Source organism: Rhincodon typus, chromosome 3 (genome assembly GCF_021869965.1).
Source record: "Rhincodon typus isolate 14 chromosome 3, sRhiTyp1.1, whole genome shotgun sequence".
NCBI classification, from domain to species: domain Eukaryota; kingdom Metazoa; phylum Chordata; class Chondrichthyes; order Orectolobiformes; family Rhincodontidae; genus Rhincodon; species Rhincodon typus.
In genome coordinates this window covers 52,896,115-52,908,656 of record NC_063334.1, presented here as the reverse complement: position 1 = coordinate 52,908,656, position 12,542 = coordinate 52,896,115, and the positions used below count along the sequence as shown (strand labels likewise).

The 12,542-nt window shown below is 39.8% G+C and overlaps 1 protein-coding gene across 2 annotated transcripts in view; it reads left to right on the top strand.

Moving 5' to 3' along the window:
- Positions 1 to 12,542, top strand: part of fancc (FA complementation group C) — a 32,154-nt gene that overhangs the window by 14,902 nt on the left and 4,710 nt on the right. For both annotated transcript variants that reach the window (XR_007261222.1, XM_048592280.1), the window contains exons 3-4: positions 6,657 to 6,741; positions 12,321 to 12,492. Coding sequence is in view for 1 of the 2 variants with exons in the window: in XM_048592280.1 (XP_048448237.1) it covers positions 6,657 to 6,741; positions 12,321 to 12,492 (257 nt within the window). In the remaining variant the exon portion in view is untranslated. The remainder of the gene's footprint in view (positions 1 to 6,656; positions 6,742 to 12,320; positions 12,493 to 12,542) is intronic.

Genomic DNA, 12,542 nt, shown 5'->3' with positions numbered 1-12,542 from the left:
GCTGCCCATACAGCTCTACAGCATCATGTCTATCATGGACATCAGACTCCAGGACCACCGCAGTCAATGGCAAGCCTCTGTCAAGTGGAAGGCATCAATCTTGTCCTATTTTGCCATTAAAGACTTCACCGGAGGTGCACTGATGATGTTACCTAGTATGGTGACAAAATGTTTGTGAACAAACTTACCAGCTCGGCGAGCAAGTCAACAACTGCAGGTTAGAAAGCCTTAAACTGCCACAGTGTAGCTGCCACATCTGAGTTTTTGAGGTATAGGGAAAGTTACGCAGAAATTAATTGCATAATTATTCATCGCAATTGCACTGCTACCAGACAATTTGCTGAAATTGGACTCAGCTGGTCACTGGGAGAAGCAATTGGATGCGGCAGCCTGAAGCATTTTTTCTAATTTTACTCATTTACCCTAAAACCAAGCTTCCCTCCAAAAATCTAGTAAAATTCCTCCCAAAGCATTTGAAATTTGCTGCTTCTTTATAATATTATGAGAAACACAGCCTACAATTTACATAGGTAGCAAGACTCGAACCATAACAACCACCTCGTGATAGAAAATAAATTAGTAGCCTTAGTTCTGTCTAGACACTTCTTTACTACAATTTATCTGAATTTGGCATTTCAAACAAAAGTCTTGGCCAGATCTCAATGTGTCCACCATGTGGAAGATTTCTGCATGGTGTCAGCTTCTATTTGCATTGCTTGGAACTCTTGCAAGTTGTTTTATTCATAATTTTTTGATCACATGCCAGGATGATCCAAAGCAAATGAAGTCAATTACAGGATAACTTGGGGAAAAATAAAGTTAAACTTGAGAAAATAGTTATTGGAATTGGCCACCTAGTTCCTGCCAGTTCTTTTCTATTAAGGAAATTACCACTGTGGGTATTATTGGTTTAGTCTTAGTATGTACAGTATGATTCATCCAGAGATTTATAAAGCTATCAATATAAACTGAATTAAACTGCTGAGACAATTTGATGCAGTATTATAAGAGTCACCCAGATATCATGACTGTAAGCCTGGTGGTTATTAACTGAAGAACACAAATTAATAACTCCCATCACCAACAGCTCTTATCTCGTATAGTAACCTTCTTTGTGTCATCTTATAGAGCACTTTTTGGAAATCCAAATACACCACATCATGTAGTTCCCCTTTATCCACCTAGCTCGTTATATCCTCAAAAACCTCTAATAAATTTGTAAAAAAAAAAAAAATCCCTTTCATTGAACCATGTTCACTCTGCCAATTGTCTTTTGTTTTTCCAAGTGCTCTGCTATAACCTCCTTAAGAGATTTTTTTTTATTTTTACTTGTGCGACATGAGTATTGCTGGCAGGCCAGCATTTATTGATCATCCCTAGTTGCCCTTGGGAAGGTGATAGTGAGTTTCCTTCTTGAACTGCTGCAGGTTGTCCTACAATGCTCTCAGGCATGAAATTCCGGGATTTTGATCCAGTGACAGTAAAGGAATGGCAATATATTTCAAGTCAAGATGGTGATTGGCTTGGAGGGGAACATGCAGGTGGTGGTGTTCCCATGTATCTGCTACTCTTGTCCTTCGAGACAGAAGTAATTGTGGGTCTCGGAGGTGCTTTCTTAAGGATCCTTGGTGAATTTCTACAGTGCATCTTGTACATTGTATACACTGCTGCTATTGAGCGACGGTAGTAGAGGAAGTGAATGCTTGTGGATATATTGCCAATCAAGTGGGCTGCTTTGTCCTGGATGCTGTCAGGCTTCTTGAATGTTGTTGATGCTGCATCCATCCAGGCACGTGGGGAGTACTCCATCACACTCCTGAATTGTGCCTATGGTGGACAAGCATTGCGTAGACAGGAGATATATTACTCAACACAAAATTCCTAGCCTCTGACATGTACACGTAGACACAGAATTTACGTGGCTGGCCAAGTTCAGTTTCTGGTCAATGTTTGTGCCCAGGATGTTGATAGTGGGGGATTCATGATGGTAATGCATTGAACACCAGGGGTGGTTAGAATAAAGAACAATACAGCACAGGAATGGTGTGCCGAACATGATGCCAAATTAAATTAAGTCAATATAAAATGAATTAAATTGCTGAGACAGTTTGATGCAATATTATAAGAGTCATCCAGATATCATGACTGTGAGCCTGGTGGTAATTAACTGAAGAATGCAAGTTAATAACTCCCATCACCAACAGCTCTTCTCACCTATAGTAACCTTCTTTGTGGCATCTTTTATAAAACACCTATTGTATCTGCCTCCACCACCACCCTAGGCAGCGTGTTCCAGACTCCTAATCACACTCTTTCTAAAAAAAACTTGCTCCTCACATCTCCTTAAAACTTTCCCCCTGTCACCCTAAATGCATGTCCCCTAGTTTTAGACATTTCAACTCTGGGCAAAAGATTCTGACCGTCAACCATATCAGTACATCTCATAATTTTTAGACTTCTATCAAGTCTCCCTTCAGCCTCAACCGCTCCAGAGAAAACAACTCAAGTTTTTCTAGCCTCTCCTTGTAGCTCATACCCTCTAATTCAGGCAGCGTCCTGGTAAATCCCTTCTGCACCCTCTCCAAAACCTCCACATCCTTCCTGTAATGTGGGAATCAGAAGTGAACACAATACTCTAAGTGTGGCCTAACCAAAGTCTCTATAAAGCTGCAACATAGCATCCTGACTCTTGCACTCAATTCCCCAACCAAGCATGCCATACGCCTTCTTTACCATCCTATGATGATTAGATTATTTCTTGTTAAGGATGGTTTTTGATGAGCACTTGTAGCAGTCTAGGCCCGAAACGTCAGCCTTCCTGCTCCTATGATGCTGCTTGGCCTGCTGTGTTCATCCAGCTCTAAGCCTTGTTGTCTCACTTGTAGCAGAAATTTTATTTGTACTCATCAACCCAAACCTGGCAGTTGCCCATGTCTTGCTGCACATGGGCATGAACTGCTTAAATATCTGAGGAATTGCAAATCATGCTAAATCTTGTACAGTTATCAGTGAACATCTCTGCTGCTCACCTTATGATAGAGGGAAGGTCATGAATAAAAGAGCTGAAGACGTTTGTTCCTAGGATACTACGCTGTGGAATTCCTGCAGAGATGATTAACGTTCATCAGCTACAATCATTTTCTTTTGGGCTGTGTATGAGTCCAATCAGTGGATGATTTCTCCCCAATTCTAATTTGATTCCTCTTTTGTTAGGGTTCTCAATGACATGATGAACAAATGCTGCTTTGATGTCAAGGGCAGTCACATTCACCTCACCTCACATCACCTCAAGTTTGAACCAAGATTGTAATGAAGTCAGGAGCTAAGTGGTCCTTGCAGAACTCAAACTAAGGATCAGCGACCACTTTGTTTCTGAACAAGCGTTACTCGATAGCACTGTTGACAACCTCTTCCATCATTTGCTGATGATCAACAGCAGACAGTGAAGGCAGTTGGCTGGGTTGGATTTGTTTGCTTTTTTGTGTACAGGACATTCTGGGCAATTTTCTACATTGTCAAGCTGATATCACTGTTGTAGCTGTAGAACAGCTTTGCTAAGGGTGTGGCTAGTTCTGTATAGCACAAGCTTTTGCTAGAATTTTGTCAAAGCCTATATTTGTAGTGGTCAGTGCCTTCAGCCATTTCTTTATATAATCATGGAGCGAATCAAATTGATTGAAGACTGGTATCTGTGATTCTAGGGATCACAGAAGGAGACTGAGATGGAGCCTCCACTTAGCACTTCTAGCAGAATGTGCTTGCAAATATTTCAGCCTTCCCTTTTGCACCGATATATTGGTTACCTCCATTATTAGAGATGGGTATATCTGTGTAACCACCCATTCTTGTTAATTGTTTAACTGTCCTCTATCATGTGGCAGGACTTCACAGTTTAGATCTGATATGTTATTTAATGTAATTGGTTCAAGATTTTCTGTTTGCTTTTGTTGTGGGCGATTGAGCGGTTTGTGTCATTGTATATATTCATCCCATCTGTATACCACTGCACTGTGACCTCCAGTGGGGCAGGACATACTCATGGATGGTAGTCATACTCCTAGAATCATTTGCAGACAATATCAGGCTGTTGCTTGACTAGCCTGAGAGACAGCTCTCCCAATTTTGGCACAAGTTCCCAGATGTTTATAAGGTGGACATTGCAGGGTTGATAGGACTGGGACTGGTGTTATCACTTCTGGTGCCTAGGTCGATGCTGACTGATCTGTCCAATTTTATATTTTTTTTACATTGGCAGTTTTGATACAACTGATTGATTGGCTTGATAGGCCATTTTGGAGGACAGCTAACCACATTGCACAAGTTAAATTGTACATTTTAAGCATGCAATGCTTTAGCACACAAATATGGAAGTGATGAACTACACCAAAGTTCCCTCTTATATTGGGAGATAAAAACCACAACTGTACCTACATGGGAAGGTGGTAAGTAACCAGCAAATCATGAGGAGGGAGGAAAAATCATTTGGAGAATAACTAGTTACTTCACTCTAAATCATTAGGAGATTTCAGTTGAGAAGGTCACTCATCTTCTTAGTCAGATATGGTGATTGGCTCCTCAGCATGGAAAATTTTAATCTATGCATGATCTCTCCTTGCCCATTGCAATTTATTAGTCCTCTCTTCCATCGATTTAGTTTCTCCACCTTTAACTTATGTGTATTTAGCTTCCAACCATTCAATCTCTCAGTGCCTCACCACTTCACTTATTTATAAGGCCACTTCCCAACACATTTTTATTCCTTCCCTCATTCATATATCCTTGCCTCTCCAAAAAAAAAATCAATCTCTTCTCCAGAAAAACTGTTCACCAAATTATTTACTGGTGGACACCAAATTTCCTTCTCCCCAGCGCTGCTGTGACATTTGTGTGAATGTCAAAGTTTACATCAATATGTTCCTCAGGTGCTTCACCTCCACCATTGATGAATTGATCATCTCCACCAGTGTTTGTCATCAGATCCTATACCATCCCACTTTGCTCTGGTTTTGAACTTGTGGGCTACAGTCTTTTGAAAATGTGGACACATTGTCACATTGTCCTCTAGCAAATCTGTCATACCAGTTATCCATATTAAATAACTACTCAAACTTGATCGTTAAATCCAAACCTCTAGGGTCATAATAGAAGGCAAAACCATTCAGAAAACCTAACTACTACTTCTACACCTGCCACTTTCTCCTTAGACTTTTCTTGAGTTGTCTGCATTTGAAATATAAGAAACTTTTATGGGCAGTTTTTTTTGGACCTAACATACTAACTCCGTCATTGATAGCACCTGCGCCTTCCCTTCACCCAGCTCAGCCTGTTATCCTTACATTAACAGTTTCTGCTCTTTTTCTCATTGTCCAAACACTCAAAAAAATTTGTTTAAAGAAATTTGCCACTTGCTCTCTTAGCAATCTTGCAAACTCGGTACAACCTACACACTTGGCTATGTAAATGCCTATCCAGCCATGTTCTCAAAAGTACCATCGCCATGTCTCTCCCTAAAAATGTTAGCTTCAGTATCTCTCTACTCAAATTACCAATTATTCCTAACCTCCTTTCTTTTTGCAAGATCTTTGAGCAAGTAATTGTCATCCAACTTTACATTTCATTTGCTTAGAGTCATAGAGATGTACAGCTTGGAAACAGACCCTTCAGTCCAACTCGTCCATGATAAGCAGATATTCTAAATTAATCTCGTCCCATTTGCCAGCATTTGGCCAATATCCCCCTCAGCTCTTCCTATTCATATCTTCCCATCTAGATGCCTTTTAAATTTTGTAATGGTACCAGCTTCCACCACTTCCTCTGGCAGTTCTTTCCAAACATACACTACCCTCTGTATAAAAATGTTGCCCCTTGGGTTCCTTTTAAATCTTTCCCCTCTCAGTTTGATCCTATGCAGTCCAGTTTTGGACACCCTACCTTGAGGAAAAGACCTTGACTGTTCACCCTATTCATGTCCCTCATGATTTTATAAACCTCTATAAGGTAACCCCTTGCCCTCAGACACTCCAGGGAAAATAGCTCGAACAATTTTGTTTCATTCCAAGTAAAGGCCTCGCTCCTCCCTCTGTTTCTAACCTTTCCTAGCCTACTCGCTCTGAGATCTCTCTGCTTTCCAATTCTGGCTTCTTCCTGTCCCAATTTTCAGCACTCCAGCATTTTCAGTGGTGCCATCAGCTTCCAGGGATTCTAAGCTCCAGAATTCGCTCCTTTTAAACTCCTTCGTCTCTTTACCTCTCCCTCCATAAGGTGCTTCCCAAAATGTACCTCAATAACCAGACTTTGGGCATCCATCCAAATACTTCCTTATGGAGATTCTGTATTGAATATTGTTTGATATTAAAGATGCTATATAATTGTAAGTTGTCTCAGCTCAAGCCATTCATTTCTCTAACTCTGAATCATCGTGTTTCAGTATTTTGTCTTAATTAGTGACATCTCTCAACCAATCATGCCTTGCAAGCACTTCCGTCAAAAAATGCTCTTTTCATTTATGCTTCCTGGACTATTAACTCATCTTTTCTGTTCAGTCAATCACCCCTTATTCTCTAAGGCATTCTGGGATATTCTTCTACTCTGTTTGAAAAGTTGCATTGATCCGTGGTTTTATTATGTTAGATTTAACCACTCTTTTTTCTTTTCAGACATGCCATCAGCTGCCTGGTCTCAGCACCTAATAAGTATTATTCAAATTTTGAAGAGGAATTTACAGGATAAAGAAGATACACGGTGAGCTTTTAGCTTTGCCATAAAATTATTTTCAGCAAATGAGATCTTTGGAAACATTTTCTAGCTTTGAATTGGCCGAAAAGATCTTTATTGTCTGTGAACATTTATCTTGTGTCAACAGTTACCTCTGTTGCAATAATACTCTGGTGTTTTATGGGCTGTGTTTGCTTCATTAAAAAGACACTTCTTTAACCTTTCGCTTAGCTGTGATGTGTGAACTACTTCAGGCTGTGATTTAAGACCTTAATGGAAATGTTTTGTATTTTTTGTCTTTTTCCTGGAAAATTTATTGTGAAATGTTATTGTACCACAGAATTTGATCCTTTTTAGCTACATGATTCAGCCTTCATCAGTGTTATGAGCAATGTGAGCAATTACTGCTGAAATCCTGCTCCCTTTTCTGCTGTCCATAATCAGTATGTTTTTGAAAAGGAAGAAATGTGTGTTTCTTAACCCATGAGTGTGGACAATTTGAATAGCCAGAATGTTCGCACCAAAAATCTAACCTATGCCACTCATTCATGCGGTCACTCAAGCATACACAATTGAGGAAAATAGAGTTAAAAAGGATAGTCCACTTTTATAAGTCATAAACAAAAAATTAATTTCTAATTAATGTCATTGGCTTGTCTTGGAAAATACATAGTGCAGGCAGGTCTGCTGAAAAAGATATTTACACTCCTAAAGTGTAGTGGATGTATTCCATAGTCAGTCTTGTACCAGAACCCATTGTGCTGAACTTTGCAGGTCACAAAGTTAGTTATTTGTAGTCTTGTTGCCAGGAAGTTAGTTTTCTGTACTGGTGGACTTGAGCAGAAATAGGCTTGGAAACCTCTTGATGTTGCATTGTCCAGTCGTTAAAGCATACATGGTAACTGCCCTTTCAGCTGTTTCAGTGTTTATTGGCAGACTACATTTAAAAACTAGAAACTGGCAGGTGAAACTAGAAGTAGGGGGCATAGCCTCAAAATAAGGACTGAGTTGAGGAGGAACTTCATCATCCAAAGGGTTGTGAATCTGTGGAATTCCCTGCCCAGTAAAGCAGTAGAGGCTACTTTGTTTGAATGTTTTTAAGGCAAAGGTAGATTTTTGAACAATAAAGGAATTAAAGGTTATGGTGAGCAGGTGGGTAAGTGGAGCTGAGTCCATGAAAAGATCAGCCATGTTCTTTTGAATGGCAGAGCAGGCTCGATGGGCCAGATGGCCTACTCCTGCTCCTATTTCTTATTTTCTTATGTAAGGTTAAAAAAAGAACCCAACATGTTATCATGTGATTTCTCACAGTTGCCTTTTCCAAATATTGCTGGTCTAAGCTGATTAGCCACAACTTGAATTGTTGTTTGCAGAAAATCTGCCCTGAGGCTTTGAGGCAATCATCATCTTGGTTTCAGAATGACTCAGTCAAGTCAGGAAACACCTATTTTTTTGGACGGTTTCAGGAAAGGGTAGTGACACCCTGTAACCTGGAATATGAATTTTTTGCATTAAGTGTATCAGTTTTTGAAGCCACAGACTGAACCAGATGACCTCCTGTAGCCACCTTTTGAAGTGTTTTACTGTCGTGTTTTTTTAGAAGGGTCACTTCCTGAAAATTCCACTGAGTACAGTTTGTTTTAGAAGTTGTGCATATGACAATCCCTTTACTGGACAAAAGTCAATCTGATCCCAGTACTGTGCATGTAAGGATACCTGTCATCCCTCACTAGGGTAGCACTCTGGAAATCAAGCCCTGCTATTCCCAAAGTCAACATAAAAGTTACACTTTTTCAGAGTATCCAGGCCTAAATAGATGCCGTTTTATCATGAGACGATGACAGCTGTATCTAAGCTCTCCAGCTAGGGAAAACAGTCTTTCAGCGTCTAACTTGTCAGGCCCTGTAAGAATTTTAAGCATCAATGAGACTGGTTCTCATTCTTACAAGGGTATATTTATGGGCAATATTAATGCCAGGTAGAATGTTGAAATGTCTTTTTTTTGAAACCAGGAAATCTCACACCAAGATTGAAACTTCAGAAAATTGTGATTTTATTTTCTAACCTTCTCTTGAAAAATACACTAGGTGTGTGACTTTGGCCTTCTTTCATCTGCCTCATAGAAGTCAGGCGATATCTTCAGTTTAGTTGCTTTGTTTTTCACAGATACAGAAAAGCCAAAATATGTCACAGAATCTTTATTCTTCTGAATTACGTTAACTTTAAACATATAGTACCTGGATAAACCGGAGTACAAAATTGTAACTTGGACCATTATCGTCACATGTAACTGCGCATGTACAGTTGGATCGTAATTGTCATATTTGCATGTGGAACATATACTCTGTTCTTAAACCTCTAAAGAAATTCTGTTCAATTTATCCTCAACCCCATCATCCTAGGAATCAATCGAATGAACCTTTGTTGTATCTCCATTAAGGCAAGAATATCCTCCCTTAGCTATGTATAAAACTGTATAGGTTATTCCAGGTGCAGTCCAGTCCAGAACTCTTAAATGGTAATCCCCTTGCCATCAAAGCCAGTGTATCATCTTTCTTCATAAATACTTGCTGTATCTGTACATTAATTGTGTTTCATGTTCAAGGGTACTCAATTGCCTCAATGGTAACATTTAGGAGTTTCTCACAACTTAAAACATTTGTTTTCTATCCTTAAGTTAAATTAAGTTTAAGCATTTCCTCCTCAAAATTCAAGATCTTTTTGCCCATTCATTTAAACTGTGTGTATCTTTTTGCAGACTCCTCCTTGAATATAAGACTCAGAGTCATAGAGATGTACAGCACAGAAACAGTCCCTTTTGTCCAACTCGTTCATGCCGACCAAATATCCTAAATTCATCTAGGCCCATTTGCCAGCATTTGGCTAATATCCCTCTAAACCCCTCCTATTCATATACCCGTGCAGATGCCTTTTAAATGTTGTAATTATACTAGCCTCCACCACTTCCTCTGGCAATTCATTCCAACATGCACCACCATCTGTTTGAATAAGTTGCTCCTTAGGTCCCTTTTTAAATCTTTTCTCTCTCACCTTAAACCCATGCCGTCTAGTTATGGACTCCAATACCCCAGGGAAAAGACCTTGACTAATCACCCTATCCATGTCCCTCATGATTTCATAAACCTCTATAAGGTCACCTGTCAGCCTACAATGCTCCAGGGAAAATAGCCCCAGACTATTCAGCCTCTCCTTTATAGCCCAAACCCTCCAACCCTGGCAACATCCTTGTAATTTTTTTCTGAACCCTTTCAAGTTTAACAACATCTTTCCTATAGCAGGGAGACCAGAATTGAATGCAGTATTCCAAAATTGGCCAAACCAATGTCCTGTATGGCTGCAACATAACCTCCCAACTCCTATATTCAATGTACTGATCAATAAAGGCTAGCATACCAAATACCGCCTTCACTATCCTGTCAACTGTAACTCCACTTTTAAGGAACTATGAACCTGCACTTCAAGGTCTCTTTGTTTGGCAACACTTCTCAGGACCTTACCATTGAGTGTATAAGTCCTGCCCAGATTTGCCCTACCAAAATGTAGCACCTCGCATTTATCCAGATTAAACTCCGTCTGGCACTCTTCGGCCTATCAGGTCCCATTGTACTCTGAGGTAGCTTTCTTCACTGTCCACTACGCCACCAATTTTGGTGTCATCTGCAAACTTACTAACCATACCTCCTATATTCACATCTAAATCATTTACATAAATGACAGTAAGCAGTGGACCCAGCACCGATCCTTGTGGCATACCACTGGCCACAGGCCTCCACTCTGAAAAGCGATCCTCACCACCACCCTCTGTCTCCTACCTTCAAGCCAATTTTGTATCAAAATGGCTAGTTCGCTCTGTATTTCTTGTGATCTAACCTTGTTAACTAGTCTACCATACGGAACCTTGTTGAACGCTTACTGGACTCCATTAAAGACAATGTCCATCACTCTGTCTTCATCAATTCTCTTTGTCGCTTCTTCAAAAAACTCAATTAAGTTAGTGCGACACTGTGTCCCACGCATGAATCCATGTTGACTATCCTTAATCCCAAATACATGTAAATCCTGCCCCTCAGGATCCCCTCTAACAACTTGCCCACCTCTGATGTCAGGCTTACCAGTCTAATGTTCCCTGGCATTTCCTTGCCACTTTTCTTAAATAATGGCACCATATTAGCCAACCTCCAATCTTCTGGCACCTCACCACAAATTCTAGAATAGCAGGTTTGCATTTGGAAGATCAACATCACTGCATCCTCTTTCTGTCTCCCTCTGAAGCCATTTAAAAAAAAAACCATAGGCGTGTAGACCGTGAGTTCTGGGGGACTTATCAGGTTTTGATCCCATTAATATTTTAAGTACATTTGTTTTAAACCTCACTCACTTAGTTCTGCATCATGTGCAGTCTGTTCTTTTTGTCCTCTACTGTAAAGCCAAATAAAAAATACTTGTTTAACATAATCTTATTGCCAGTGACACCCAGATGCTTGCACATAATTCTATTTTCTCTGCCTTTTTGAATTTCTTCCTGGTGTTTTAAATTTGGTCCAATCCTCCGTGAACTTACAGCCTTCAGGATTCAATAATCAAATTCGATAATTTTAGAACCTGAACATCATCTTTGTTCCTTTACCTACCCCCACACCCCAGGCCCTGACATGACATGGGCTGCTATCAGCACAGACAATCTTTTTTCCCCTACTTATGGTGTCCATTATCAGCTTTTTCTTTCTCCCTAACTTACCACTATCCATCCCTATGTCTGCCTGTCTTTTTCCCTTTCTCTCTCTCTTTAGGCTTCATCTCTACCTCTTCACTCATTCCTTTACCCTCACCACCCCCATCCCCTTCAGTAAATTTACCACTTTTCCTGGCTATTCAGTTCTGAAGAAAAGTCACTGGACTGCAAACATTGACTGTGTTTTTTCTCCACAGGTTTTGCTAGACCTGCTGAGATTTTCCAGCAATTTCTGTTTTTGCCTCAGGTTTACTAATGCTTTTAATCTATGGCAATACCGAGTCAGTCATGACTACTCCGTTTTATTCCAGTGTTTATTTCTCAAGGACATGTATATTCATTGCAAATTGTAGGTTATTTCTTTTATATATTTGCTGTTGCTTATCTGTAGTCATGTCTTTTAATTCAATCTCCTCAACTACCTCAGGCAACAGCCCCATTCCTTCATAATTATATATACTCTTTAGTAGGAATTCAGTTTTACACATGCATCATCTTGTGAAAATGATGTTTTAATACATAAGACCCCATCAAACTGTTCCAGGCAAACAGCTGTTTACAGCATTCTATGGTTCAAGTGAATTAATGGTGACCTGCAAGATCACTAAGTGATGACAACAGGAATGGCAGATGAACACAGCTGTCCAGCATATTTAATAGCTGCAAAAATACTAATACAAATTCCACAAGGATGGGCATGGGGAGGGGAGGGGGGCTGTGGGGAATCGTGGGACTCCTTAAAAAGGAGTTTTCTCTAGGACAGTGAAATGGTATGATATTTGGTTTCATTGGAATAAACTGGATTTCGGTTCTTTATTGTGTAAACTTTAAATTTTTCTGACTTGTTTTGCAGAACTTCAGCAAATATATTTGAGAGCTGGTTTTTACTGGTTCAGTTTGGAGATTGGGTCAATGTTGCCCTACAGCAATTGATGACAGCAGATGATATCTCAGAGATGCTGCTTTGGCTTTTGATATTCTACTACAGGCCACATATGGAAAATGAACAAGAAAGTAATTTAATGGTGGGTTTCTATCGTGCAATAGATTTAATTAATAACTTTTACTATCTTCC